Source organism: Chiloscyllium plagiosum, unplaced genomic scaffold, assembly GCF_037043375.1.
Source record: "Chiloscyllium plagiosum isolate Xiang-an unplaced genomic scaffold, Cpla_swu_hap1 HiC_scaffold_23, whole genome shotgun sequence".
In the NCBI taxonomy this organism is placed as follows: Eukaryota; Metazoa; Chordata; class Chondrichthyes; order Orectolobiformes; family Hemiscylliidae; genus Chiloscyllium; species Chiloscyllium plagiosum.
In genome coordinates this window covers 8,339,816-8,366,158 of record NW_028270161.1, presented here as the reverse complement: position 1 = coordinate 8,366,158, position 26,343 = coordinate 8,339,816, and the positions used below count along the sequence as shown (strand labels likewise).

The 26,343-nt window shown below is 40.3% G+C and overlaps 1 protein-coding gene across 5 annotated transcripts in view; it reads left to right on the top strand.

Annotated features, from left to right (window-relative positions):
• The window catches only part of sfmbt2 (Scm like with four mbt domains 2), a 221,350-nt gene that overhangs the window by 185,484 nt on the left and 9,523 nt on the right, over positions 1-26,343 (top strand). For all 5 annotated transcript variants that reach the window (XM_043714123.2, XM_043714122.2, XM_087999352.1 and 2 more), the window contains 4 exons: positions 1,347-1,522; positions 6,930-7,090; positions 9,162-9,428; positions 14,058-14,186. In XM_043714123.2, coding sequence (XP_043570058.2) covers positions 1,347-1,522; positions 6,930-7,090; positions 9,162-9,428; positions 14,058-14,186 — 733 coding nt within the window. The remainder of the gene's footprint in view (positions 1-1,346; positions 1,523-6,929; positions 7,091-9,161; positions 9,429-14,057; positions 14,187-26,343) is intronic.

Genomic DNA, 26,343 nt, shown 5'->3' with positions numbered 1-26,343 from the left:
GACCTTATTTCAGACAAGGACGTGGTTACTGAAAGCCTCACCATCCATCTCTTTCTCTCTTTTACAGCCCTCCTTAAAATGCACATTGACCAAGATTTTGACCATCCCTCTCAATGTCTCTTCAGCATCCAATTTTACCATGCATATTCGTGAAGTCCTGTGGACAAATTCTCTTTATTGAAAGTTCTCTATAAGTCCATATTGTTGTCACCTATAATCTCAGCAACAAACATTAAAATTCCTTTACTACAGACCAATTTGCTGCATTATTGATATAAATTCCTTCTTTAGCTTTCAGCTTGTTGGTATGAGTTTCTTTAGTACTTTTTAGACTGACAAAGGACTGTTGCTGTTGCAGCTGAGTGCATTGTTCATATTTATTGAAGCATGTTATGGTGTTCGGTCAACTGAGTTCTAATGTACATGTGTAACAAATGTACTTTTGTCTTGAATATTTTGATAATGATTATAATGATAAATCATTATAATCCAAAGTCATGTAAAATGTAAAACTGCTGAATACTGTCCGTTCATGAAGAGGATTTTGAATAAAGATATCAGAATTTGGAATAAAAATATTATCCTTAAATGAAAAGAAATGACTAAAGAATAGCATGGTGCAAGATTAAGAAATCTATCAATTTTTTCCAATATGAACATGAATGGAAAATCCTGAATTTTATTTAAAGTAAATGTTTTTCTTCTAAAGGTGATATTTTGGTGGTGATATTTTATTTAGAGGATTATTTTAACATCGTTATTAGTCTAATATCACAGAAGCTTTGCTTTAGTCTTTCAAATAAAAAAAGCAATTTGAGGCAAAGTCTTCAACTGTATTTTTCATTGTCTAACAAAATGGGCATTTTTCTATTAACTGTTAATGATAGGATTGCTGGACAGCCATTGGAAGGAAAGACTCTGATTCACTCTTTCCTTGCTGAGACAATTGTAGCATCCCTATTGCTGTTTTGATTGAGGTATTCTAATTCTATACAGATACAAACTGCAAGTGTGGAACCATAGGTCTATATGTCTTAGCAGCCCATTGAATAAATTTAGTCAGCGACTGGAGTTCAAATTGTACTAATCATAACAGACCTTAAATTTTCTGATCAATTCTTGTACCTTTTTTGAAAATTGAGTTTAAAAATAACTATTTCTGGTTGCACAGTTAAAACTAGAATGTGGGTTGTCAACTTCAGATTCACGTGGTGCCTGTTTTTGAGAAATTTAAGCAATTAACTAATAAATAAAATGAGCGGAGCAAAATAGTCTAACTTCAGCTGTACTTTTAAAGTACTTATTAAATTGTTTCAATTGGATTGTTTTTATCGTTTTATTCTAAGGTACAAAGGGAAAACATACAGGGCAATTATGAAAATTGTAAGGACAGCAGATCGGGTTGCAGATTTCTGCAGAAGGACTTGCATGAAGTTAGAATGCTGCCCAAACTTGTTTGGACCGCTCATGGTAACTGAGAAATGTCCTGAGAACTGCTCTGTTCACACAAAAACAAAATACAGTAAGTATTATAACTAGGCAAACTAGCAGTCTTAAATACATGAGCTGGAAATAGTAAGCTGTTAAGTCAAATTCTGTTATTAGTAAACGGCTTATTTGTGCATTGGCATAGCTATATAAGTACAGTACAAGCATTATTTGTTTTGAATCACCAATGCCCCAGTCAAAAAGATAAAGCCTTTGCTGCCCTTGTAAAATATAATTTTACAATTCCTGTTATGCTATCTACAGAACTTTAAGACAAGCTTTTAGTCTTATTAAAATGTAATTTGTATCCACTTGGGCCACAGAGTTCTTTCTCTCATCCAGGACTTTGAAGTAAGGCAAGAATTTGAAGGAAGGAGAAGCAATCAGAACAGGGTGTTCTGTACATCTTGGAATTGATTACAGAGAACTGTTAAGAGTGATTTGGGAACAATTTGCTTTTTCAGCTTCTGAGTTGCTCAACTCTTGTGCTTTTAATACAGCTGCTTTGGATTAGTATTGGTATACTACCTAACTACTTTGTACATTTGTTGGTGCTATATTTATCAGTTCCTGTACAAGTAAAGGATTGGAACCAATATGTTTTTCATTTTAATGAGTAGCTTGGATATTTAAGAAATGTATCTTTAGAATAAATGTTTAAAAAGTATTCTAAACATAACATAATGAGGAGGAAGGTATAAACTAGCATAAAGTTTTCTTAACGGATATAATCATATGAATGGTCATTTAAATCAATTTGTCAAGTTTTTAAAGTGACACATCAATATTAATGAGATCACCAATTAATCACTGACCTGACCAATGTTTCTCACACTTAAACTGTAGACATTGACTTTTTAGTTTAAGCTTATCGAACATCATAGGAATGAATTATTTGATCTTCATAGACAATAGGTGCAGGAGTAGGCCATTCTGCCCTTCGAGCCTGCACCACCATTCAATATGATCATGGCTGATCATCCTTAATCAGTATCCTATTCCTGCCTTATCTCCATAACCCTTGATTCCACAATCCTTGAGAACTCTATCCAACTCTTCCTTAAATGAATCCAGAGACTGGGCCTCCACTGCCCTCTGGGGCAGAGCATTCCACACAGCCACCACTCTCTGGGTGAAGAAGTTTCTCCTCATCTCTGTCCTAAATGGTCTACCCCGTATTTTTAAGCTGTGTCCTCTGGTTCGGCACTCACCCATCAGCGGAAACATGTTTCCTGCCTCCAGAGTGTCCAATCCTTTAATAATCTTATATGTCTCAATCAGATCCCCTCTCAGTCTTCTAAACTCAAGGGTATACAAGCCCAGTCGCTCCAGTCTTTCAGTGTAAGGTAATTCCGCCATTCCAGGAATTGACCTCGTGAACCTACGCTGCACTCCCTGAATAGCCAGAATGTCTTTCCTCAAATTTGGAGACCAGAACTGCACACAATACTCCAGGTGTGGTCTCACCAGGGCTCTGTACAGCTGCAGAAGAACCTCTGCTTCTATACTCAATCCCTCTTGTTATGAAGGCCAGCATGCTATTAGCCTTCTTCACTACCTGCTGTACCTGCATCCTTACCTTCATTGACTGGTGTACAAGAACACCCAGATCTCTCTGTACTGCCCCTTTACCTAAATTGATTCCATTTAGGTAGTAATCTGCCTTCCTGTTCTTGCCACCAAAGTGGATAAGCATACATTTATCCACATTAAACTGCATCTGCCATACATCTGACCACTCACCTAACTTGTCCAGGTCACCCTGTAATCTCCTAACATCCTCATCACATTTCACACTGCCACCCAGCATAGTGTCATCAGCAAATTTGCTAATGTTATTGCTAATTCCATCTTCTATATCATTAACATATATTGTAAAAAGCTGCGGTCCCAGTACTGATCCCTGCAGTACCCCACTGGTCACTGCCTGCCATTCCGAAATGGAGCCATTTATCACTACTCTTTGTTTCCTATCAGCCAACCAACTTTCAATCCAAGTTAGTACTTTGCCTCCAATACCATGCGCCCTAATTTTGCTCACTAACCTCCTATGCGGGACTTTTATCAAAAGCTTTCTGAAAGTCCAGGTACACTACATCTACTGGATCTCCCTCATCCATCTTCAGAGTTATATCCTCAAAACATTCCAGAAGATTAGTCAAGCATGATTTCCCTTTCATAAATCCATGCTGACTCTGACCTATCCTGTTACTACTATCCAGATGTGTCGTAATGTCATCCTTTATAATAGACTCCAGCATCTTTCTCACCACTGAGGTCAGATTAACTGGTCTCTAATTTCCTGCTTTCTCTCTCCCACCTTTCTTAAAAAGTGGTACAACATTAGTCACCGTCCAATCCGCAGGAACTGATCCCGAATTTATTGAACTCTGGAAAATAATCACCAACGCATCCACGATTTCTCGAGCCACCTCCTTCAGTACCCTGGGATGTAGACCATCAAGCCCCGGGAACTTATCAACCTTCAGACCTAACAGTCTCTCCAACACCAATTTCTGTGAAATATAAATTCCCTTAAGTTCAGGTCCTTCAGCCACTGTTACCTCGGAGATTGCTTGTGTCTTCCCCAGTGAACACAGATCTGAAATACCAATTCAATTCTTCTGCCATTTCTTTGTTCCCCGTAATATATTCCCCTGTTTCTGTCTTCAAGGGCCCAATTTTAGTCTTAACCATTTTTTGCCTTTCACAGACCTAAAAAAAACGTTTACTATCTTCCTTTATATTATTGGCCAGTTTACCTTCGTACCTCATTTTTTCTCTGCGTATTTCCTTCTTAGTAATCCTCTGTTGTTCTTTAAAAGCTTCCCAGTCCTCCGTTTTCCCACTTATCTTTGCTACGTTATACTTTTTCTCTTTTAACTTTATATGTTTCTTAACTTACCTCGTCAGCCACAGCCACCCATGCCTCCTCCTAGGATCTTTCTTCCTTTTTGGAATGAACTAAAATTGCAACTTCTGCATTATACACAGAAATATCCGCCATTGTTCCTCCACTGTCATCCCTGCTCAGGTATTGCACCATTGAACTTTGGCCAGCTTCTCCCTCGTAGCTCCCTAGTTCCCTTTATTCAACAGAAATATTGTCACTTCCGATTGTATCCTCTCCCTCTCAAATTGCAGATTGAAGCTTATTGTATTATGGTCACTACTTCCCAATGGCTCCTTCACTTCGAGGTTCCTGACCAATTCTGATTCGTTGCACAATACCAGATCCAGAATTGCCTTCTCCCTGGTCGGCTCCAGCACCAGCTGTTCTAAGAATCCATCTCCTGAGGCACTCCACAAAGTCTCTTTCTTGAGGTCCAATACCATTCTGATTGTCCCAGTCTACCTGCATGTTGAAATCCCCCATAACAACTGTTGTAACATCTTTGCGACAGGCCAATTTCAGCTCCTGATTTAATTTACATCCGACATCCAGACTACTGTTTGGGGGCCTGTAGATAATCCCAAGAAGGTCATTTTACCCTTAGTATTTCTCAGCTCTATCCACACTGACTTTACATCCCTTGATTCTAGGTCCCCCTGCGCAAGGGACTGAATATCATCCTTTACCAACATGGCCACCCCACCCCCTCTGCCCGTCAGTCTGTCCTTACGATAGCACGTGTAGCCTTGAATATTCTAATGCTTCGTGCATTCATGTATAGTATTTTTAATTTGTTATTGCCCTCACCCTTCCCATCAACCCCTATTTCACTCAACCTTACAGCATGATCCCTTTCTGAGTTTTCTGCCTCATTGATACAGTTGTCTTTCTTGAATTCCCTTGTTCTAACTTTCTCTCCAATTTCTTTCTTAAACATTCAGTTTGTCCCCTCCCCCCCCCCCCCCCCCCCCCCCGCTACTTAGTTTAAACGTAGCTGTGTTGCAGGAGCAAGCCTGCCTGCCAGAATGCTGGTCCCTAACCTATTAAGGTGCAATTTGTTTCTCTTGTAGAATTTATGCTGACCACAAAACATACCCCAATGATCCAAGGATTCCTGCACCAGTTCCCCAGGCACACGTTCAAGTCCATTATCTCCCTGAAAACACACCCACTCAAATAACAATCACTTACCTTCCCGACCGGCTTTGCGCTCTGCCTTCACTTCCGCCCAGCTCCCGCCACTCTCTGATGCGAAAAGCATATTTAATACTAATGGACAGTGATGATTTTGTGTGCATTTTGGAAGCTATTATTAATCCCATTATGGCAGAACACTTGGATAAGGTAAGGGTAATCTTGATCAGGCAGAGTCAACATAGTTTTATCAAATGGAAATCATATTTAATTAGTTATTAGAGTTCTTTGAAGAAGTAACTTGTACTGTAGATAAAGAGGAACCAGTGGATGTATTGTACTTGGATTTCCAGAACAAAGGTTATTGCAAAAAATAAAATGTTATGGTGTAATTGGTAATATGTTGGCATGGATACAAGATTGGCTGACTGACACAAAGCAGAGAGTGGGAATAAATGGGTCGTTTTCTGGTTGGCAGGATTTCTTGAGGGTGTATTATAGAGGTCAGTGCTGGTGCCTCTACTCTTTACAATCTATATAAATGGTTTGGATGAAGGGACCAAAGGTATAGAAGCTAATTTGCTGATGAGGCAAACATAGATAGGAAAGTGAGTTGTGAAAAGGACATAAGGAACCTACAAATAGATATAGATAAAGTTAAGTGAGTGGGCAATGATCTGTCAAATGGAGTGCAATATGGGAAAGTGGAAAATGGAAAATTGCCCAGTTGGTAGAATAAAAAAGAGCATATGATCTAAACGCTGAGATGTTTCAGAGCTCTATGGTGCGGAGTAATCTGGGTATCATAATGCATGAATTGCAGAAGATTAGTAAGTAAGTACAGGGAATAATCAGGAAAGCTAATGGAATGTTATATTTTATTGTGAGGGTAATTGAATTGCAGGGAGGTTATGCTTCAGTTCAGAGAAGGTTCATAGACTAATAGCTGAATGAGTGGATTGTCTTATGAGGAAAGGGCAGATAGGCTGGGCCTGTATCCTTCAGAGTTCAGAAATGTCAGAAGTGCCTTAGTTGAAATATACAAAATCCTGAGGGTGGATGTTGAAAAGATTTTTCCTGTGGGAGAAGCCAGAACTAGGGGTTGCAGTTTAAAAATAAGGGGTTGCCCATTAGAAATTAGGAAACATTTATACTGTAAGGGCTGTCAGCCTTTTGGAATTCCCTTCCTCAAAAAACAGCGGATGAGGGATCTTTAAATGTTTTTAAGGCAGAGATGGATAGGTTCTTGATTACCAAGAGACTGAAAGATTATCAGTGATTTACAGAAATGTAGGGTTGAGGTTAAAATCAAATCAGATTGAATGGTGGAGCAAACTTAAAGCCAAGTGGCCTATTTTTGTTCATTGTTCATTGTTCGCATGTTCATGTTGATTTTGGTGCATTTTTGTCCCAGCTTATTACTATGGAAAAAAGAAGAAAATCATCAGGCCTCCTGTTGGATATAACCCCTTAGAAAGCAACAACAAAAAACCCGCTAAACGCAGAAAAAAGCGCAGGTCGTGTTTTGTCCAAAAGAAAAAGCGCTCATCCACATCAGTGGATTGTGCTCCACAGGTATCAGCTACATTTTATTTAGAAAGGCAATTGCAGGTAGCTGACTGAATGTGGTAGAAACAAGGACTGCAGATGCTGGAAACCAGAGTCTAGATTAGAATGGTGCTGGAAAAGCACAGCAGGTCAGGCAGTGTCTGAGGAGCAGGAAAATCCATGTTTCGGGCTAAAGCCCTTCATCAGGAATAAATGTGGTAACTGCACGACCCTCAAATAAATACAGAAAATGCTGGAGAATTTCAACAGTTCCTCTTCAAAGTTGTAGAACTGAACATTCTGAAGAAGAGTCATATCTGATTTGAAATGTTAATTTGTTGCTGCCTCCACAGATGCTGCTAAATGTGCTGAATTTCTTCAGTATTTTCTGTTTTAGATTTCCAGCATCAGCAGTATTTCACTTTTATCTGAGCACAAAGAATTGGCATGATTTAGCATTTGCTTGGTATATAGAATTGTGGTTTATTTTCTTTTATACTTATATTTATACAATGATATATGGGTTAAAATAGTTAGCGTAAAACAAAGAACAATATAGCACAGAAACTGGCCAATCGAATCTCCAAGCCTGTGCTGACACATTTTGCCCTTCCATGTGAAAACTGTCTTTAATTACAGGATCTGTATCCCTCTATTCCCTTCTCATCCATGTAATTGTCCAGGTGTTTCTTGAATGCTGCTGTTGTCTGCTTCCACAACCACCTCTGGCAGCACATTCCAGGCATTCACCACCATTTGTGTGAACAAACGTACCACTTGCCCATTTCTTTTGAACTCCCAGCTGGTAACTATTTTCTGTACCCACTCCAAAGCATCCATATCCTTCTGGTAGTGTGGTGACCAGAACTGTATGCAATATTCCAAGCATAGTCTAACTGCATAAAGTGCCTATCCTTATACTCGGTGCTCCTTGAAATGAAGGCAAGCATGCCATAGGCATCTTTTACTATTTCAGCTGCCTGACTGCCACCTTCAATGATCTGTGGACCTGCACACCCAGATTCCTCTGCATATCAATACTCGTCAGGGTTCTGCCATTCACTGTATAATTTTCACCTGTACTTGACCTTCCAAAATACATCACCTCACATTTGTCTGGATTAAACTCCATCTGCCATTTTCCTGTCCATGCCTACAATTGATGTATAACCTGCCATATCCTCTGACAATCCTCCTCACTATCCACAACTCACCAATCTTTGTATCATTCCCCAAACTTAACTAGTTAGACCGGCCACATTTCCTTCCAAACCATTTATTTAGATCACAAACAATGGGCGGCACGGTGGCACAGTGGTTAGCACGGCTGTCTCACAGCGCCAGAGACCCGGGTTCAATTCCCGACTCAGGCGACTGACTGTGTGGAGTTTGCACATTCTCCCCGTGTCTGCGTGGGTTTCCTCCGGGTGCTCCGGTTTCCTCCCACAGTCACAAAGATGTGCGGGTCAGGTGAATTGGCCATGCTAAATTGCCCCTAGTGTTAGGTTAAAGGGGTAAATGGAGGGGTATGGGTGGGTTGCGCTTCGGCGGGTCGGTGTGGACTTGTTGGGCCGAAGGGCCTGTTTCCACACTGTAAGTAATCTAAGTAATCTAAGGTCCCATTATTGAATCTTGTGGAACCACACTAGTCTCAACTCTCCATTCCTAAAAGCATCTTTCCACCACTACCCTCTATCTCCTATGACTAAGCCAGTTCTGTATGCGGTCAGTTCACCCCGCATACTATGTGACTTCATCTTTTGTACTCGTGTACCATGAGGGACTTTGTCAAAGGACAGAGAGCAAGAGAAACATTTTGCACATTGTCAGGTTGTGGAAGAGTTGGAAGTTGAGTCAGAGACCATGTTAATATGTACAGGAATGAGATGCAGGAGGAGAGGGTTGTGGGGACATTATAAGGTTAGAACAAATGCTTTAATGGATTATAGACATGAATACATCTATTTTTATTGTACCTTAGGCTAGGTTTAAGTTTGAAGGCAATGAATAACGACTATTCTAAACCTTGGCAAAAATATCTATGTTTATCCTTTTAATTTCATGTTCACATTTTGTGTTTATCTGAAAATAACTCCAGGAAAATGGAGAGGAGAAGGAAGGTGGACAAGATATGATAGAAGATGAAACTGGAAGTGACGGAACAAGCTCTGAGCAGCGCGATGATCAAACAGATACATCTTCTGAATTGCCTGATGTCAAACCAAAACGATTACAGCGATTGAGATCAGCATCAGAACTACCCCGGCCTCACAAAGTAGACAGGGCAAAGCTAAAGAGAAGGGTGCGGACATTGTCACTTTCAGAGGATGACAAATATGATTCACTCAAATGTTCAGCACCAAAGGTAAATGTGTTCAGTGAACTGTAATTACTATATATTTTCATGTTGAATCTATTTCTAATAAAACAACAACCTGTATTTATACAGTATTTGTAACATTGTAAATATCCTAAGGTGCTTCACAGAAATGTTATTGGACAGAATTGACATTGAGCCACATAAGGTATTCTTAAGGATTATAACCAAAGGTTTAAGTGAAGAGATGAGTTTAAGGAGCTTCTTAAATGAGGAGAGGGAGGCTGATCTTAGTATGGATGTGCAGTTGAAATTTTCCCTGGACTTAAATATGGCCCCCAGATTACAAGAAGAATGAGCTAGCTCTGTACATTTACCAAATGTGAGGGATGTAGCCAGTCGCTGGAGAATAAATGGCAGACTTTGTTGGGGACAGGAAAGCGAGGCAAAGCCAAACAAAATAATATCAATCTTCCTGATTTTTTTTGAGGAAATATTTGCTTAAACGGTACTGAATTTCACTTGAGAGTCAACAGGGCAGTGGTATTTTCACTGGAATAGTAACACAGAGACCCAAGTAGTGCACGAGGGATACAGATTTGAATTCCATTATGGCAAATGAGCAAATTTGGATTTCTTAAAAATCTGGAATTAAAAAGATAATGCCCATGAAATCACTGTTGATTGTTGTAAAAAATCCATCTGGTTCATGAATACCCTTGAGGGAATGAAATCTGTTGTCCTGTTCTGACGTACATTTGACTCCAGACCCATACCAATGCAGCTGACCATTAATAGCCTCTGACAAGACCTAGCAAGCCACTCATTTGTATCAAACTGTAAAAATTCTCAAATGAACGAAATTGGACAGACCATCTGAATCAACCTAGGGATTGTAAATGACAGTTGCAAACCCAGCTTCACACTGACTAGTCAGCCTGACGTAGTCATATTCGTGAAACTTTTGCTTATAGACAACATCCCAGACACTGCCACTGCTATCCTTGAGCAGATCATGTTCCTCAAGGAGGATAGACTCCCAAAAGTGGCAGCTCAGTGATATGCAGTCAGGAGGGATTTGCCCTGGGAGTCCTCAACATTGACTGCAAACTTCATAATGCCTCATATCAAGTCAAATATGGGCAAGGAAACCTCCTTATGGTTACCATGTGCAGCTGCCCTCAGCTTAAAAATCAGCAATGTTCCATGCTGAACACCATTTGGAGAAGGTTACTGAAGGTGTGAAGGTGTATAATGTACTCTCAGTAGAAGATTTCAATGTCCACCACCAACAGTTACTCAGTAGCACCACTGCTAACTAAGATCGTCAAGTCCTAAAGGACATTGCTACTTGTCTGGAACTACAGTAGGTGTTGAGGAAATCAACAAGATAAAGAAACATTGTCATCCTCACCAATATATCAGTTGTAATAGTATAAGTGGGAGTGACCACTTCATAGCACTTGTGTAGATGCTCGCCATTGTGCTGTGTGGCACTACCACTGTGCTGAATGGGATAGATTTCAGACAGATCTAGAAACTCAAGGCTGGGCATCCATGAGATGCTGTGCCAGCAGCAGAATTATATTCAAACACTACCTGCAACCTCATGACCAAGCATATCTCCCCCTCTATCAGCACCATCAAATCAATGATCAACCCTGTTTCAATGAAGAATGCAGAAGGGCATGCAGCATCAGGCATACCTAAGAATATGATATCAGTCTGGTGAAGCTATAATGCAAGAATACCTGTGTGACCATCAGCATAAGCAGCAAGTCATAGGCAGTTCACAGCCAATGGATCAGATCTAAGTTTGCAGTCCTGCTACATCCAGTTCAGGCTCCACAAATATCCCATTCTGGCTAGGGAAGCCCAGAACATCAGCGCAGAAAGATGAGACTTGAAGCATTTGCAACAATATTCAGCCAGATTTGTTGAGTGGGTGATCCATCATGGTCTCCTGTTGAGGTCTCCAGCATCAGAGATGCCAGTTGTCTGCCAGTTTGAATCAATCCACATTGATATCAAAAAATGGCGGAAGGCAGTGGGTACTGCAAAAGTCCTGATAATATTATGCTCTAGAACTTGCAACATTCCTAACTAAGCTTTTCCCATGCAGCAACAATACTGTACCCATCAATGTGGAAAGTGCCCAGGTCTGTCCAAATAGCAGGATAAATCCAAACCAGGCAATTACTGCCCCATCATTGTAATCCTGATCATCAGTAAAGTGATGGAAGGGGTCACTAATGATGCTATCAAGCAGCATTTACTTTGTAATAACCCTGTTCAGTGAATCTCACTTTGGGTTCTATCATGGCCACTTAACTCCTGACCACATTACAGCCTTGATTCAAAGATGGACAAAAAAGCTGAACTCCATAGGTGAAATGAGAGTGACTACATTTGTCATGAAGGCCAGTTGTGGCACATTTGACCAAGTGTGATATCAAGGAGTCCTTCCAAAGCTAGTGTGAATGAAATTGGGAAGAAAACTGAAAGCCTATTGGTGTCCTCCCTAGCACAAAGGAAGATAGTTGTGATTGTTTGAGATCATTCATCTTGGTTCCTGGACATCAATGTAGAAGTGTCATATGCCCAACCACTTGCATCTGTTTCATAAGTGACATTCCCTCCCTCATAAGTTCATGATGATTGTACAGTGGTTAACACAGTTTGTGATTCTTCGGATATTGAAGGCGTCAATGCCTAAATGCAGCAAGATCTGGACAATATTCAGGTTTGGACTGACAAATGACAAGTAACACTCATTTCACACAATTGCAAGGCAATGATCATCCTCAACAATAGAGAATCTTACCATTGCCTATTGACATTCAATTGCCTTATCATTGCCGAATTCCCCATAATCAGCATAAAGGGTGTTACCATTAACCAGAAGCTGAACTGCACTACTTTATAAATACTGTGATCACAAGGACAAGACTGAGGCTTGGAAACCTGAGTGAGCAACTCACCACCTGAATCCCGGCTTGCCTGGATGAATTCAACTCCAATAACATGCTGTTATGGACTAAACCAGACCACTCAAAATATTCTTACGCTGGCAGCCCTAGTCTATAACTTTGCAATTTGTTTTGGTAAGTGTACAGTGAAAATTACCCAGAGTAAGATAGCTAGGTTGACCACTAGATTTTAAAACAGACATAGCTTTACTCACAAAATTACAGAATGAAACACAAATAAAGAACCCGACAGAACTCAACCTATCCAACTAGACTTAATTATGCTGTTCCAAATATACATGACAGTCCCAATAAGCAAACTCCCTTGAAAAACCAGTATAACTGGAACATATGCTCACAGCTTGAAGTTGAGGGGCAGAACAGAGAGAGAGATTTTCCACACAGCTCCCTGTTGAACTTCTGACCATTTCAAGACTGAACTAAAACTGCTCAGCTCAGCTAGAGAGCTGATCACTCCCCTTTAATTATACAGGTCACTTCTAAAACATGTCAGTTTGGCCTGAAGTCTCATCTGTTTACTAAAAAAACAAAAGGTCTCTCAAAATCCCTGTCATCTCTGTATCAAACCAGACTGATCAGAGCCTGGCACAGTTTATTACCCCGCTGAAAAAACATCAAGGACAGAGTCTCCTTGACCTAAGGAGCAGCTTTTAGAAAAAAAAAGGACTAGCTTTGTGACAATGAAAGAAGCTTGACACCATCTAAGTCAAAGCAGCATGCTTATTTGACACCACACCCACAAACAATAAGTCCCTTCACCACTGGCACTCAGTAGCAGTAATGTATACCATCTACAGGATATACTGCAAAATTTCACCAGGGCTCCTTAGATCACACTTACCAAACCCAGGCCATATGATATAAAACAACAAGACCGAACTACCTGCAAAATCCTCTCCAAGGCATTCAATATCCTAACTTGCAAAGACTTTGCTGTTCCTTCAATGTTGCTGGGTACAAATCCTGGAACTCCTCCTTTGTTAGTAAATAGATTATAACAATTCAAGAATTGATAAAGGAAACTAGGACAGGAATTACACAGTTAATGGTGGGGCCCTGGGAGTGGGCTGAAGGATATGTTTCCATGCTGTATGACTCCATAAGCCAGTTCTCCATTATCTTTTTGACGGCAATTAGCAATGGTTAATAAATGCCAGCCTAGCCAATGACACCCATGTCCCATGAATGAATTAAGAAAATGTCAAGCAATCTGACACTTTAAAAGACAGTGGAGAGGTTGAGAAAGACGGTGATAGTGTAAAGCTCAGATAAAGATGTGAGCTAAAAATTTAGTAATTTAAAAGACAGGAACAAATTATTTCTTCTCGGATGATCAAATATAAAAATCATTGAATTCACATTATTTTAGGAACGCCTGAGAAAGGGAAATATTTCATTTGATTATCTAGTTAACTTACTATAAATGAAACTGCTCATTACTTCCATTGTATCAATACTTCAAACTATTCTTTGTCATTTACCTCCTTGCTGTAACAGATTGCATACAAATATGATCATTGAAAAGGGTGTATACAACACAGCATTATTTAAAATGTCTCCCCCCTCTTGAGATGAATAACTCAAATATTACAAGGATGCATAGTCCTGCAGATGCTGTCAGCCTCCCATTAGCTTTTTTAAAAATTTTAGTGTGATAATTAATTAATTTGTTTTGTATCCACTGTAGGAAAATAGACAAAATGAAGAAGATAAACTTGTGCTAGAAAGTAATCCATTGGAATGGTCAGTGGCTGAAGTTGTCAGATTTATTAAGTCCACAGACTGCGCACCTCTTGCAAAAATATTTCAGGACCAGGTAATTTTACAAATGGATACTTTTCACAATTCAAGACACTAAGGAAATTAGTGCAAAATTATTGTATTTATTAAATAATTTGTTACAGAAAATAACATGAGGAAATGAAAACCTTTATGAATGCGAATCAAGAAACAGTAGTTTTTTTTTGTTTGTGATGCCTGCAATTTTGACATTCGGGATGATATTGCTATACTTTCCGATTTGTGCTGCATTTTTTCTGATTTTCATGGTAATATTTTACAGGAATAATATGTTCCATCCTTCTACCTGTCCCAAAACAAATGAAGTATGTTTGTGTAATATTTAGTGCCCCATGCAAACTTGTTTCTAAAATGTGTATTAAAAGCAATTTTGCTTTTAGCATTCAAAATAACTAAAAGACTCAACGTTTTGATGCCTAGAGCTTACTTTTATTGTATGTTGGCTCAACATCAGTATTATCAATTGTCATATAGAGGGATATTTTCTGTCAGGTCTAGTGCATTTTCTAACACTATTTTCCCAACTCATCTAATTGACAACCTACCAAGCCCCTGTGATGCCCTTGTTAGCCCACGATCCATAGCCAGAAGTATTAGCCACGTCTGAGACATCTGAGGAGCCCTGGCATGGATACTTCTTTTTAAAAAGTCGTTATCCATCCAGTCAAGCACTATCAGTCCAGAGTCACCCTGCATGGTTTATGCCATTCGCCCCAGATATGGCAACCAAAGAGAAATTGGGACAAGAGGGGTTTGGGGGTTGTAGAGGAGAAACGTCCTCTTGCCCCAGGACTGCCAGAGGAGGCCACACCACCAGAAGTCGTCAGTCTGGCCGAAGCTCATTACAATCTCAGCCATCTGGAAGAAAGCCCAGCAAGGTAGGAAGAAAGTCAGTGAACGTCTCTGCTCCACCAGGTTAAGTGTCACCATCTTCACTCTACTAATTCAAACTTAATTCACTTCTTCTACTACCTCCCACCAAGGCTCTTGCTCTACCATTCGTACTAATGCCTACAACATCTTGCCTCAGTCCCTCTCACCCACTTTATCCCTCACATTACAAAGCCTATGTGGCCTCTGCCTGCTTATTTAATGGGCTGAAAATGTGTTGCTGGAAAAGCGCAGCAGGTCAGGCAGTATCCAGGGAACAGGAGAATCGACGTTTCGGGCATAAGCCCTTCAGGAATGAGGAAAGTTTGTCCAGCAGGCTAAGATAAAAGATAGGGAGGAGGGTCTTGGGGGAGGGGCGTCGGAAATGCGATAGGTGGAAAGAGGTCAAGGTGAGGGTGATAGGTCAGACTGGGGTGGGGATGGAGAGGTCAGGAAGAAGATTGCAGGTTAGGAAGGCGGTGCTGAGTTCGATGGATTTGACTGAGACAAGGTGGGGGGAGGGGAAATGAGGAAACTGGTGAAATCCGAGTTCATCCCTTGTGGTTGGAGGGTTCCTAGGCAGAAGATGAGGCGCTCTTCCTACAACCGTCGTGTTGTTGTGGTCTGGCGATGGAGGAGTCCAAAGACCTGCATATCCTTGGTGGAGTGGAGGGGGAGTTGAAGTGTTGAGCCACAGGGTGGTTGGGTTGGTTGGTCTGGGTGTCCCAGAGGTGTTCTCTGAAATGCTCCGCAAGTAGGCGGCCTGTCTCCCCAATATAGAGGAGGCCACATCGGGTGCAGAGGATGCAATAGATGATGTGTGTGGAGGTGCAGGTGAATCTGTGGCGGATATGGAAGTTTCCTTTGGGGCCTTGGAGGGAGATGAGGGAGGAGGTGTGAGTCCCTCTGTCACTGCACACCCCAGGTCATCTCCTCTGCATGAACTCAGATTTCTCCAGTTTCCGCATTTCTCCAGTTTCCACATTTCCCCTCCCCCCACCTTGTCTCAGTCAAATCCATCGAACTCAGCACCGCCTTCCTAACCTGCAATCTTCTTCCTGACCTCTCCGCCCCCACACCAGTCTGACCTATCACCCTCACCTTGACCTCTTTCCACCTATCGCATTTCCGACGCCCCTCTCCCAAGTCCCTCCTCCATACCTTTTATCTTAGCCTGCTGGACAAACCTTCCTCATTCCTGAAGAAGGGCTTATGCCCGAAACGTCGATTCTCCTGTTCCCTGGATGCTGCCTGACCTGCTGCGCTTTTCCAGCAACACATTTTCAGCTCTGATCTCCAGCATCTGCAGACCTCACTTTCTCCTGCTTATTTAATGGCGTAAGGCACCTTACCTCTTTTCCTTTACCTGCTCCAGCATGAATGGCTGTGCGACCCACTTTCACCTCACTATATTCCTCCCTTTCTCATCATCCAAAGGAAAAGAACTGACAAGAGGGTAATGGGGGTGCCCAACATTCTCCTCATCTCACCCATGAGGCAATGCTCCTGACCCTGACCATCAGAACAGCTGCATGACTGTGTTCAAACCCCTCACTGAAATCGAAGGCTGACAGCCAGGACCCTCTGACTAATTGACGGGTGTCTCTCTTGACTTCACTGGCAATCCTCTTAGATTCTGTGACATTGCATACGCTGCAAGCAAGTGGCTATGTGTTTCCTGAGTAAGCCGGTCCATGGCATAGGTGTGGGATTGAGCAGAAATGTGCTGTGTACAACAGAATAATAATCACTGACCAACATGGTAAACTGCCTGGCATTGCACTAAACTGCAAGGCAATCTGTGTTATAAAATGCAGCTAGCTGTTCCCAATGTTGAGAGGTTTTTGTTCACTTCTCATATGACTCTCCAGGATTTCTCACTATATGGGAGGTTCAGAACCCTGTAAGATTCCACCCTTACATATTATAGCATACCTCTTAAAAAAGAAAATACTTTGATTAATATTTGCCAATATTGCCAAATAGATAATTCTGCATTAGAGCTGTTGTTTATAATCCATGTATGAACTATCTCTGAGATCAGAGCATCCGTGTTTTAAATTGAAGGATAGAATCAGCAGAAATGGATCTTTTGTCACTTATGTTATGCTGAGCATTTGTCTTAGTCTAAGATCAACCTAACCTACACACCCCTCAATTTACTGCCATCCATATGCGTGTCCAGCAGTCGCTTAAATGTCCTTAATGTCTCTGACTTTACTACCAACGCTGGCAATGCATTCCATGCACCCACCATTCACTACCTCTGACATCTCCCCTATACCTTCCTCCAATCACCTTAAAATTGTGACCCCCTCCCCACCCCCCCCCCAATGACAACCATTTGTGCCCTGGGGAAAAATCTCTGGTTATCTCCAGCTCTGATTACCTTGTACATCTCTATCAAGTCACCTTTCTCTCTTCCTTCTCTCCAGTGTGAAAAGCCCTAGCTCACTCAACCTTTCTTCATAAGACAAGCCATCCAATCCAGGCAGCAGCCTGGTAAATCTCCTCTGCACTCTTTCTAAAGCATCTACATCCTTCCTAGAATGAGGCAACCAGAACTGGACACAATATTCCAAGTGTGGTCTAACCAGAGTTTTAGAGTTGCAGCGAAACTTCATGGTTCTTAAACTCAATCCCCCTGTTAATGAAAGCCAAAACACCATAATCCTTCTTAACAGACCTATCAACTTGGGTGGCAACTTTGAGGGATCTATGTACATGGACCCCAAGATTCCGTTGTTCCTCCACACTGCCAAGAATTCTAACCCAATATTCAGCAGTCAAATTTGACCTTTAAAACAAATCACTTCACATTTATTCTGGTTGAACTCCATCTGCCACTTCTCAGCCCTACTCTGCATCCTGTTAATGTCTTGTTATAGCCTGCAACAGCCCCCAAAACTATCTATAACACCACCAACCTTTGTATCATTGGAAACTTACTAACCCACCCTTCCACTGCTTCATCAAAATCATTTATAAAATCTACAAAGAGCAGAGACCCAAAACCAGATCCCTGCGGGACCCCACTGGTCACCAACCTTCAGGTGGAATACCTTCCATCCATTATTACTCAATGTCTTCTTTCGGCCAGCCAAATCTGTATCCAAATAGTCAAATTTCCCTGTATTACATACCTCCTACTTTCTGAATGAGTCTACTGTGGGGAATGCCTTACTGAAATCCATATACACCACATCCATTGCTTAACCTTCGTCAACTTGTCTCATCACATCCTCAAAGAACTCAATAAGGCTTGTGAGGCATGACCTACCCCTCACAAAGCCATGCTGACTATCTTTAATCAACCTATGTTTTTCCAAAATAGTCAGAAATCCTATCTCTCAGAATCCTTTCCAGTACCTTGCTTACCACAGATGTAATCCCAAGGATTTCCCTATTCCCTTTCTGACTGCTATGTTAATGACAACCATTGCTTATCCTTATATCAGATGGAAGTATTCACCTGTTGTATTCATCATCAAGAAATGCTGATCAGGTTGAAGTAAATATCCAGCTACAGTCCAAAGACTTGAATCAAGTTGTAGCTAAAATATCCAACTGTATTATTTAGATGATATTATTATATAAGTATTTTAACATCTGGGAAGAACGTGTAATGTAAAACCTATTCAAGCATTAGCTGGCTTACTTAAAAATCTTGCTAAGAGTCAATTCAAATAATTTATGATAACTTGCCCACTCCCTATGATGTGTCCTAGGTAAGTCTTGCCAAGAACAGCAAATGAAGGATTGGTGCTGGATCTGCTGCTTTTCATCATTTACATAGATAATTTGGATGTGAATATAGGAGGTATGGTTAGTAAGTTTGCAGCTGTCTCCAAAATTGGTGGTGTAATGGATAGTGAAGAAAGATTACAAAGAGATCTTGATTAGTAGGGCCAATGGGCAAAGGAGTGGCAGATGGAGTTTAATTTAGATAAATGTGAGATTGCATCTTGGTAAGGCAAATCAGGGCAGGACATGCCTAGTTAATGGTAAGGCCCTGGGAGTGTTACCAAACAGAAAGACCTAGGGAAGCAGATGCGTAGTTCCTTTGAAAGTGGAGTGGTACGTCAACAGGGTGGTGAAGGCGGCATTTGGCACACTTGCCTTCATTGGTCAGTGCATTAATTATAGGAGTTAGGATGTCATGTTGTGGCTGTACAGGACATTGGTTAGGCCACTTTTAGAATACTGCATTCAATTCTGATCTTCTTGCTTTAGAAGAGATGTTGTGAAACTTGAAAGGGTTCAGAAAAGATTTACAAGGATGTTGCCAGGATTGGAGGGTTGAGCAATAGGGAGAGGCTGAAAAGACTGGAGCTGTTTTCCCTGGAGCATTGGAGGCTGAGGGGTGACCTTATAGAGGTTTATAAAATTATGAGGGACATAGATAGGATCAATAGCCAAGGTCTTTTTTTATCCATGTTAGGGGAGTCCAAAAGTAGACCGCACAGGTTTAAGGTGAGAGGGGAAGGATTTAAAAGGGACCTGAGGGGCAGAGGGTGGTATGGAACAAACTGCCAGAGGAAGTGGTGGAGGCTGGTACAATTTAAAACACATAACAGGCATCTAGATGGGTATATGAATAGGAAGGGATTAGAGTGATATGGGCCAAGTGCTGACAAATCTGGTAGGCATGGATGATTTGGACTGAAGCGTATGTTTCCATGCTGTACAGCTGTATGACTCTGTGATGGCTCTGATTGGAAGCTCTGTGTCTAAAACTAAATGGAAAATCATGAGATTTCTGGGAGTGTGAGAGTTTTATTGGAAATTTGTGCCTAACTTCAGCACAATATCTGTATCCTCAACGGATTTGCTGTGAAAACAGACAAAGATAGTCTGGTCAGCAGAATACTAATCAGCATTGAAAAGCTGAAGGCAATCCTAATACATGTGCAGACATTGGCCACCACTATTATATGCTCTTCAACATTTTGAAGTCTCTGTTCATCATGGTTGCAAGGAAGAACTAAAATACATTGACCATAATCCTTTAGCTTTTGTAAAGACATTTAAGTCTCAAAATGAGTTTAATTCAATGGAGCTTATTAATTCAACCATTTAATGTGACATTGTTCACTTTATTGGAAAGAAGTGCACTTCCTGACACATTATCAAGAACATTATTGATCTTGCTGAAATAGTTTAAGAATTTGAGAGGAAATTTACAATAATTTGTTTAATTCTTACATAAGGAATAGGGGAGGGTAAATGATTCTAGTTTTCTTTAAATTTCCATATGTGGTATACACATACAGCGATAAAACACATTTAAAATGGTGCCACATTAAGGAGGGAGGCATGTAATGGACTATGTATTTTTAGTCTCTGAGCTTTTAAGTCGACTGAATGTCAGATATTACCATACAGCTAAAACATTAGGGCAATTTCACAACATTTCCCCTTAAGCCATAGCAGTACACTCCTTTGAAAGCACTCAAGGAGGCTCTAAAACTTAAACCAGTTCTTTTCAGTGCAAGGATACTTATTAAGTATGTTTTCAAAGTTCACTTTCTTAATTTACTAAAGAAATCTTGCTACTGTAGGTAGCAAACCGGCTAATATAAGTAGCAAGTAGGGTTTTTAAAGTAATTTTATAAATACTTAAAGTCAAGTTACTCGTGTAGTAGACTATACAGACTTGTGAAGATGCTTAAAGCAAAGAACTGTGTGGATGCTGAAGATCTGAAACAAAGAGAAATTGCTGGAAAAACTCAGCAGTTCTGGCAGCTGTGTAAAGAGGCAGAGTTAACATTTTGAGTCCAGTGACCCTCCTTCAAACTCCTTTTGTAGATGCTGCCAGTCCTGCTGAGCTTCTCCAGCAATTTCTGTTTTGGTTAAATTACTTAATTTTTGTTGTAAAACCCATTTTCAGTTGTGAAAAATCAAATCACGTCAAGTTTCCACCCTCAAAAATTAATTTTTTGATAATTACATTTCAAAATGATGCCTGATCATGTCGGTTAATGGTGGTTTAGTAATTTGTAAATCAGTTACGCCTGATATTGGGGGAGAAAACCCCTTATCAAAATTAAACAATTTGAGTCTGGATTGATAATTACACCCAAAGTGGAAAATGTATTCTCACTTGTGTTCACACTGTGCAAGAGAAAGCTACATCATGAAATCACACACTGATATTTTATGTTGGAAATTCATGGTTGGTGATGTGCAATGTCATGATATCTTTGAGATATGGATTTTTTTTAAACCAGAATATAAAATGTGCATTTACTCCCTAGAAAATGCTGGAGAAAAATGATTTAAATCACCAGAGAATGCTTTGCTTGGCTTTAAACTTACAGTACAAATCACACACAATAACCTGTACATAATAATTTCACAGACCAAAAGGATTTCTCCTAATAATGGAAAGAACATTTTTTCTCCTTGAAAATTAAGAGATTATAATCAGTGGATAATTGTGTTTAATCATTTTATATTCACTTAACATGTAAACTTCTGTGAATTATTTTTACCATGCAAGAATGTTTTTTGTAAATAATAAATATTTTCTCATCAATTACACACCCTTCCTTCTCAGACAATTTTCACATTTCTTCTAGAAGCTGACATATATTTCTTGGGTTTAGCATGAACTGCATCATTCGTACTTGAATTCATTGAGAGTCTCAATAGGACTTAATATATTTATTTAAAAATCGTGCTAAAACTTGTAGATTAGTGATATTTCCATGCTTTACAATATAAAGGCTAATCACTTTGTTACTCTGGTTTTGTGTTGTGGTTCTAATAAATGTAGAGGACTTTTCAGGTGGTTATCATTTACAAGTATGTCATTGTCATGGTTAAGGCACAGCACATCACTGTGTTTTATTCCACTCTGAGGTTTCCTCCTAACCAGTAGAGTACACTTTTCATGTATGACATTTTCTTGACTGATTTGGGGAAATGAGCTATGTGTAGTTATGCTTCATTAAACAGTTACTAATTTAAATTACACACTCAAAGTAAATAAAGCAATTTCTCTGTCTATTTGGTAATCCCCTGTGCATGTGATATGTTTTTAGATTCATTACAGTTTTCACAGTCGTACAGTCTCTTGAATTTTGATTTTTGGGTGTACTATTTGAGGACTTTTTGTTTGTTTGGAAAAAATGAAGTTACTATAAATTTTCTTTCAAAACTATTAAAATGAAATATTTTGTATATTTGATAAGCACTGTTTCTTCAGTCAGCATTTGTTGCTCTGTGCTTTTGTAGAAATGTTTTTAGTTGTTTAGTTAGTGACAAGTTTTAATCTAAACTTTAATGAAATCAGTGCAAGTGTAGAAAAAAGACGTACATTTTTGTTATAATTTGTATTTAAAAACATGAAGCAAGAACAAGCATCTGTAAAGGGCAATAGTGTAATGAAACATAGTCAAACAGCTACTAATATGTTCTACAGTTGGTAACTGTACTAAGTTGAAAATAGTATGTAATGTACCCTTTACTATGGAATTACTTTTAGAATTAATTAACTGCATTTTAGCGAAACATTTTTTTTTTTGCCTTGTTCTATACTGTTGGGTAGTGGTGTAGGTAGAATTGCTTGCTTTAAAGAGATAAGCCAATATTATAGTGACAGAGAATGTCCTGGCATGGGAAGTCTTGCAACATACTTTTTTCTAGTTAGACTTCTTTCCTTGCTCTTCAACCCATAATCTTTGCACCACAAACTGTTGGCTGTGAGAGCTGATATTGAAGAGGACAAGGTTAACAGGGCATTTGGGATGATACTGAGCAATGGGACCAACAATTTATTCTTTGATCCTATTAGTTATGGATTGAGATAATAAGCCAGAACAATGAAGGCCAAGATAGGGGGCATTAGTCAAATTGAATGCAGGAGAGTGCTGTTGGAAGGCTTCAATAAAGAAAGAAGATAGTTAGCTTGTCAGTTTTTTTTAAGCTTTGAAAATTATCGACCAGTCTCCTCCCGACTAATTGTACAGCCTGCACTTTAAGCGAAATAAGTTCATACCTAACCTGCAGAAGTAATAGGCTGGATCTTCCCATGAGCCTTGGGCCTAAATTAGAGTTCTGGCCCCGAACTTATCAGCAGTAGTACCAATAGTACAAGCTTCCAGCAGGCACCCTGTTAATTTGCCACCTTTTTAAAATTTGTTCATGGGGCACGGGTATTGCTGACTAGGCCAGCATTTATTGGCCATCCCTAGTTGTTGTTGAGAAGGTAGTGGTGAGTTGCCTTCTTGAATTGGTGGAGTCCATTGTGCTGTAACTAGACCCACAATGTCCTTAGGGAGGAGAGTCCAGAAATTTGACCCAGCGACACTGAAGGAATGGTGATATATTTCCAAGTCAAGTGGTGGGTGACTTGGAGGCGAACCTGCAGTTGATGGTGTCTCCATGTATCTGCTGCCCTTGTCCTTCTAGATGGAGAAAGTGAGGAATGCAAATGCTGGAGAGTCAGTCAAAATGTGTGGTGCTGGAAAAGCATAGCAGGTCAGGTAGTATCTGAGGAGCAGGAGAATCGACATTTCAGACATACATCCTTCATCAGGAATGATGGGTTAGCGTTGGGCCTGATGAAGGGCTTAAGCTCAAAACATCGACTCTCCTGCTGCCTGACCTGCTGTGCTTTTCCAGTGCCACACTTTTCGACTCCTTCTAGATGGAACCGGGCAAGGGTTTGGAAGGTGCTATCTGAGGATTCTTGGTGAATTTTTGCAATGCCTTTTGTAGGTAATACAGACTGCTGCTACTGAGCATTGGTAGTGGAGGGAATGAGCTGAAAATGTGTAGCTGGAAAAGCGCAGCAGGTCAGGAAGCATCCAAGGAACAGGAGAATCGATGTTTCGGGCATAAGCTCTTCTTCCTGAAGAAGGGCTTATGCCCAAAACGTCGATTCTCCTGTTCCTTGGATGCTGCCTGACCTGCTGCGCTTTTCCAGCAACACATTTTCAGCTCTGATCTCCAGCATCTGCAGACCTCACTTTCTCCTAGTGGAGGGAATGGATGCTTATGATGTGGTACCAATCATTTAGGCTTCTTTGTCTTTGAATGATGTCAAGCTTCTGAGTGTCATGGGAGTTACACCCATCTAGACAGGTTGGGTGTATTCCATCACACTCCTGACTTGTGCTTTGGGGATCGTGTTCAGGATTTGAGGAGTCAGAAGGTAAATTACTCACTGCAGAATTCCTGGCCAATAATGTACTCTTGTAGCCATTGTATTCATATGGTGAGAACAGTTGAGCTTCTGGTCAATGGTATGACTGGATGTTGTTAGCTGGATATTCAGTGATAGTAATACCATTGAATGTCAAGAGACAGTGATTAGATTGTCTTTTACTTGAAATGGTCACTGCCTGGCATTTGTGTGGCACAAATGCCACTTGCCACTTGAGCCCTAGCCTGGATATTATCCAGATCATGTAACGTTTGAACATGGACTGATTTGGTTTCTGAGGAGTCATGAATGGAGCTGAACATTGGGCAACCATTGGCAAACATCCCCACTTCTGACCTACTACAGAAGGAAGGTCATTGATGAAGCAGCTGAACATGGATGCACCATCAACGCAATTCTAAGGGACTCTTGCAGGGATGGCCTGGAGCTGCAATGACTGACCTTCAACAACCATAATCATTTTCCTATGCACCAGGTATGCTTCTAACCAGCAGAGCATTTGGCCTTCTATTCCATTTAATTTGAGTTTTGGTAGGACTCCTTGATGCCACGCTGAGTCAAATACAGCCTTGATGCCACGCTGAGTCAAATACAGCCTTGATATCAAGGACTGTCATTCGCACCTCACCTCGGGAATTCAGTTCTTTTTGATCACGTTTAGATCAAGGCTGTAATGAGACCAGGAGCAAAGAGGCCTTGGCGAAATCAAACTGGGCGTCACTGAGCAGGTTATTGCTGAACAGGTGCTGCTTGATAGCCCTGTTGATGATACTGTCCATCACTTTACTGATGATGGAGAGTAGACTGATGGGATGGTAATTGACTGGATTGGATTTGAGCTGCTTTTTGTATACAGGACAAACCTAGGCAATTTTCTACATTGTTTGTAGATGCCAATGTTGTAGCTGTGCTGGTATAGCTTGGTTTGGAAGCTGCAAGTTCTAGAACACAAGTCTTTAGCACAATTGCTAGTACCTACCCATAGCCCCATTTGGAGCATGCAGCCTCCAGCTTCTGTGGCTTTCTCTCAGCCTGTAGCATCAGCAACATGAGGAAGAGTCACGCCACATCCCAGAAATTCTGTAAAATTGGACCTAATTGGGGTCTTCCTAATAGTAATTGGATTCACTTCCCAGCTACCCTGGGAAAACATCCCATTGGGAATGTGTCAAGAAGCCATTGATGTGGCTTTATCCTATTTTCCTGACCAATACCAGGAAATGTCAGCCCAGTATTTCAGTGGCCAAATGGTCAATATATGGTACACATCTTGTTGGGAGATGGTGGAAACAGTTCAATGGAAATGTTATCTAATTCTAATTTGAATAATTCTGTCATAAGATAACATTTTAGGATGTCTGTAATTTGAGTCATGATGTGGTAAATGAGTAGCATGCGTAAGAGAAAATGGTAATTACTGTTCCAACAGTTATTCACTGCCTTTCTGGATCCATTTTAAACTTCTAATTGATTGTTATCATTAGCCAATAATTTTAATATCTCTGTATAGTACAATTACCAGAAAGGCAGAGAGTGAACTAGACAGACCTTGGTTTGTTTGTCTAACAATTCCTATATCTCCATCATCTGCCTTCAATCTGTTACACCTGCGTCTTCCGAAATTAAAATCAACCTGAAAGAGTCCATCTAAAGATTTGTTTTCCAAGGATGTGCCAGGTGTGACGTTTTCAGAACGCTGTTGTTGTTTACCACAGGTTCTTGATTTCTGAGTAAATCTGTCATAAACATGTTGTAACTGTGAACGTTAATATAGCCTGGATGATCATTTAATCCACTGAAAACTTCATTCTGAAATGTGATCATTAGGTGTAAAGAGTCTATTTACATTTGCAGTGTTCCAACATCATTAAAGCTATTTAGTAAAATAACAGGCAGAATCTGTTTCTGCAAATGACAGTTAAAGTATAAATATAATTATTGCTGTCAGATTTGTTGATCAAACCATTACTCACTCAAAATTGCTCAAAAATCAGAATTAAATAACTGGTCAGAAAGAGCCAGTGGCTTACTGGCACTGTCATTGGACTAATAATCCAAAGCCCCAAGGTAACGTTCTGAAGATGTGGATTTGAAACCGACCATGGAAAGTCGTGGAATCTGGAATAATGAG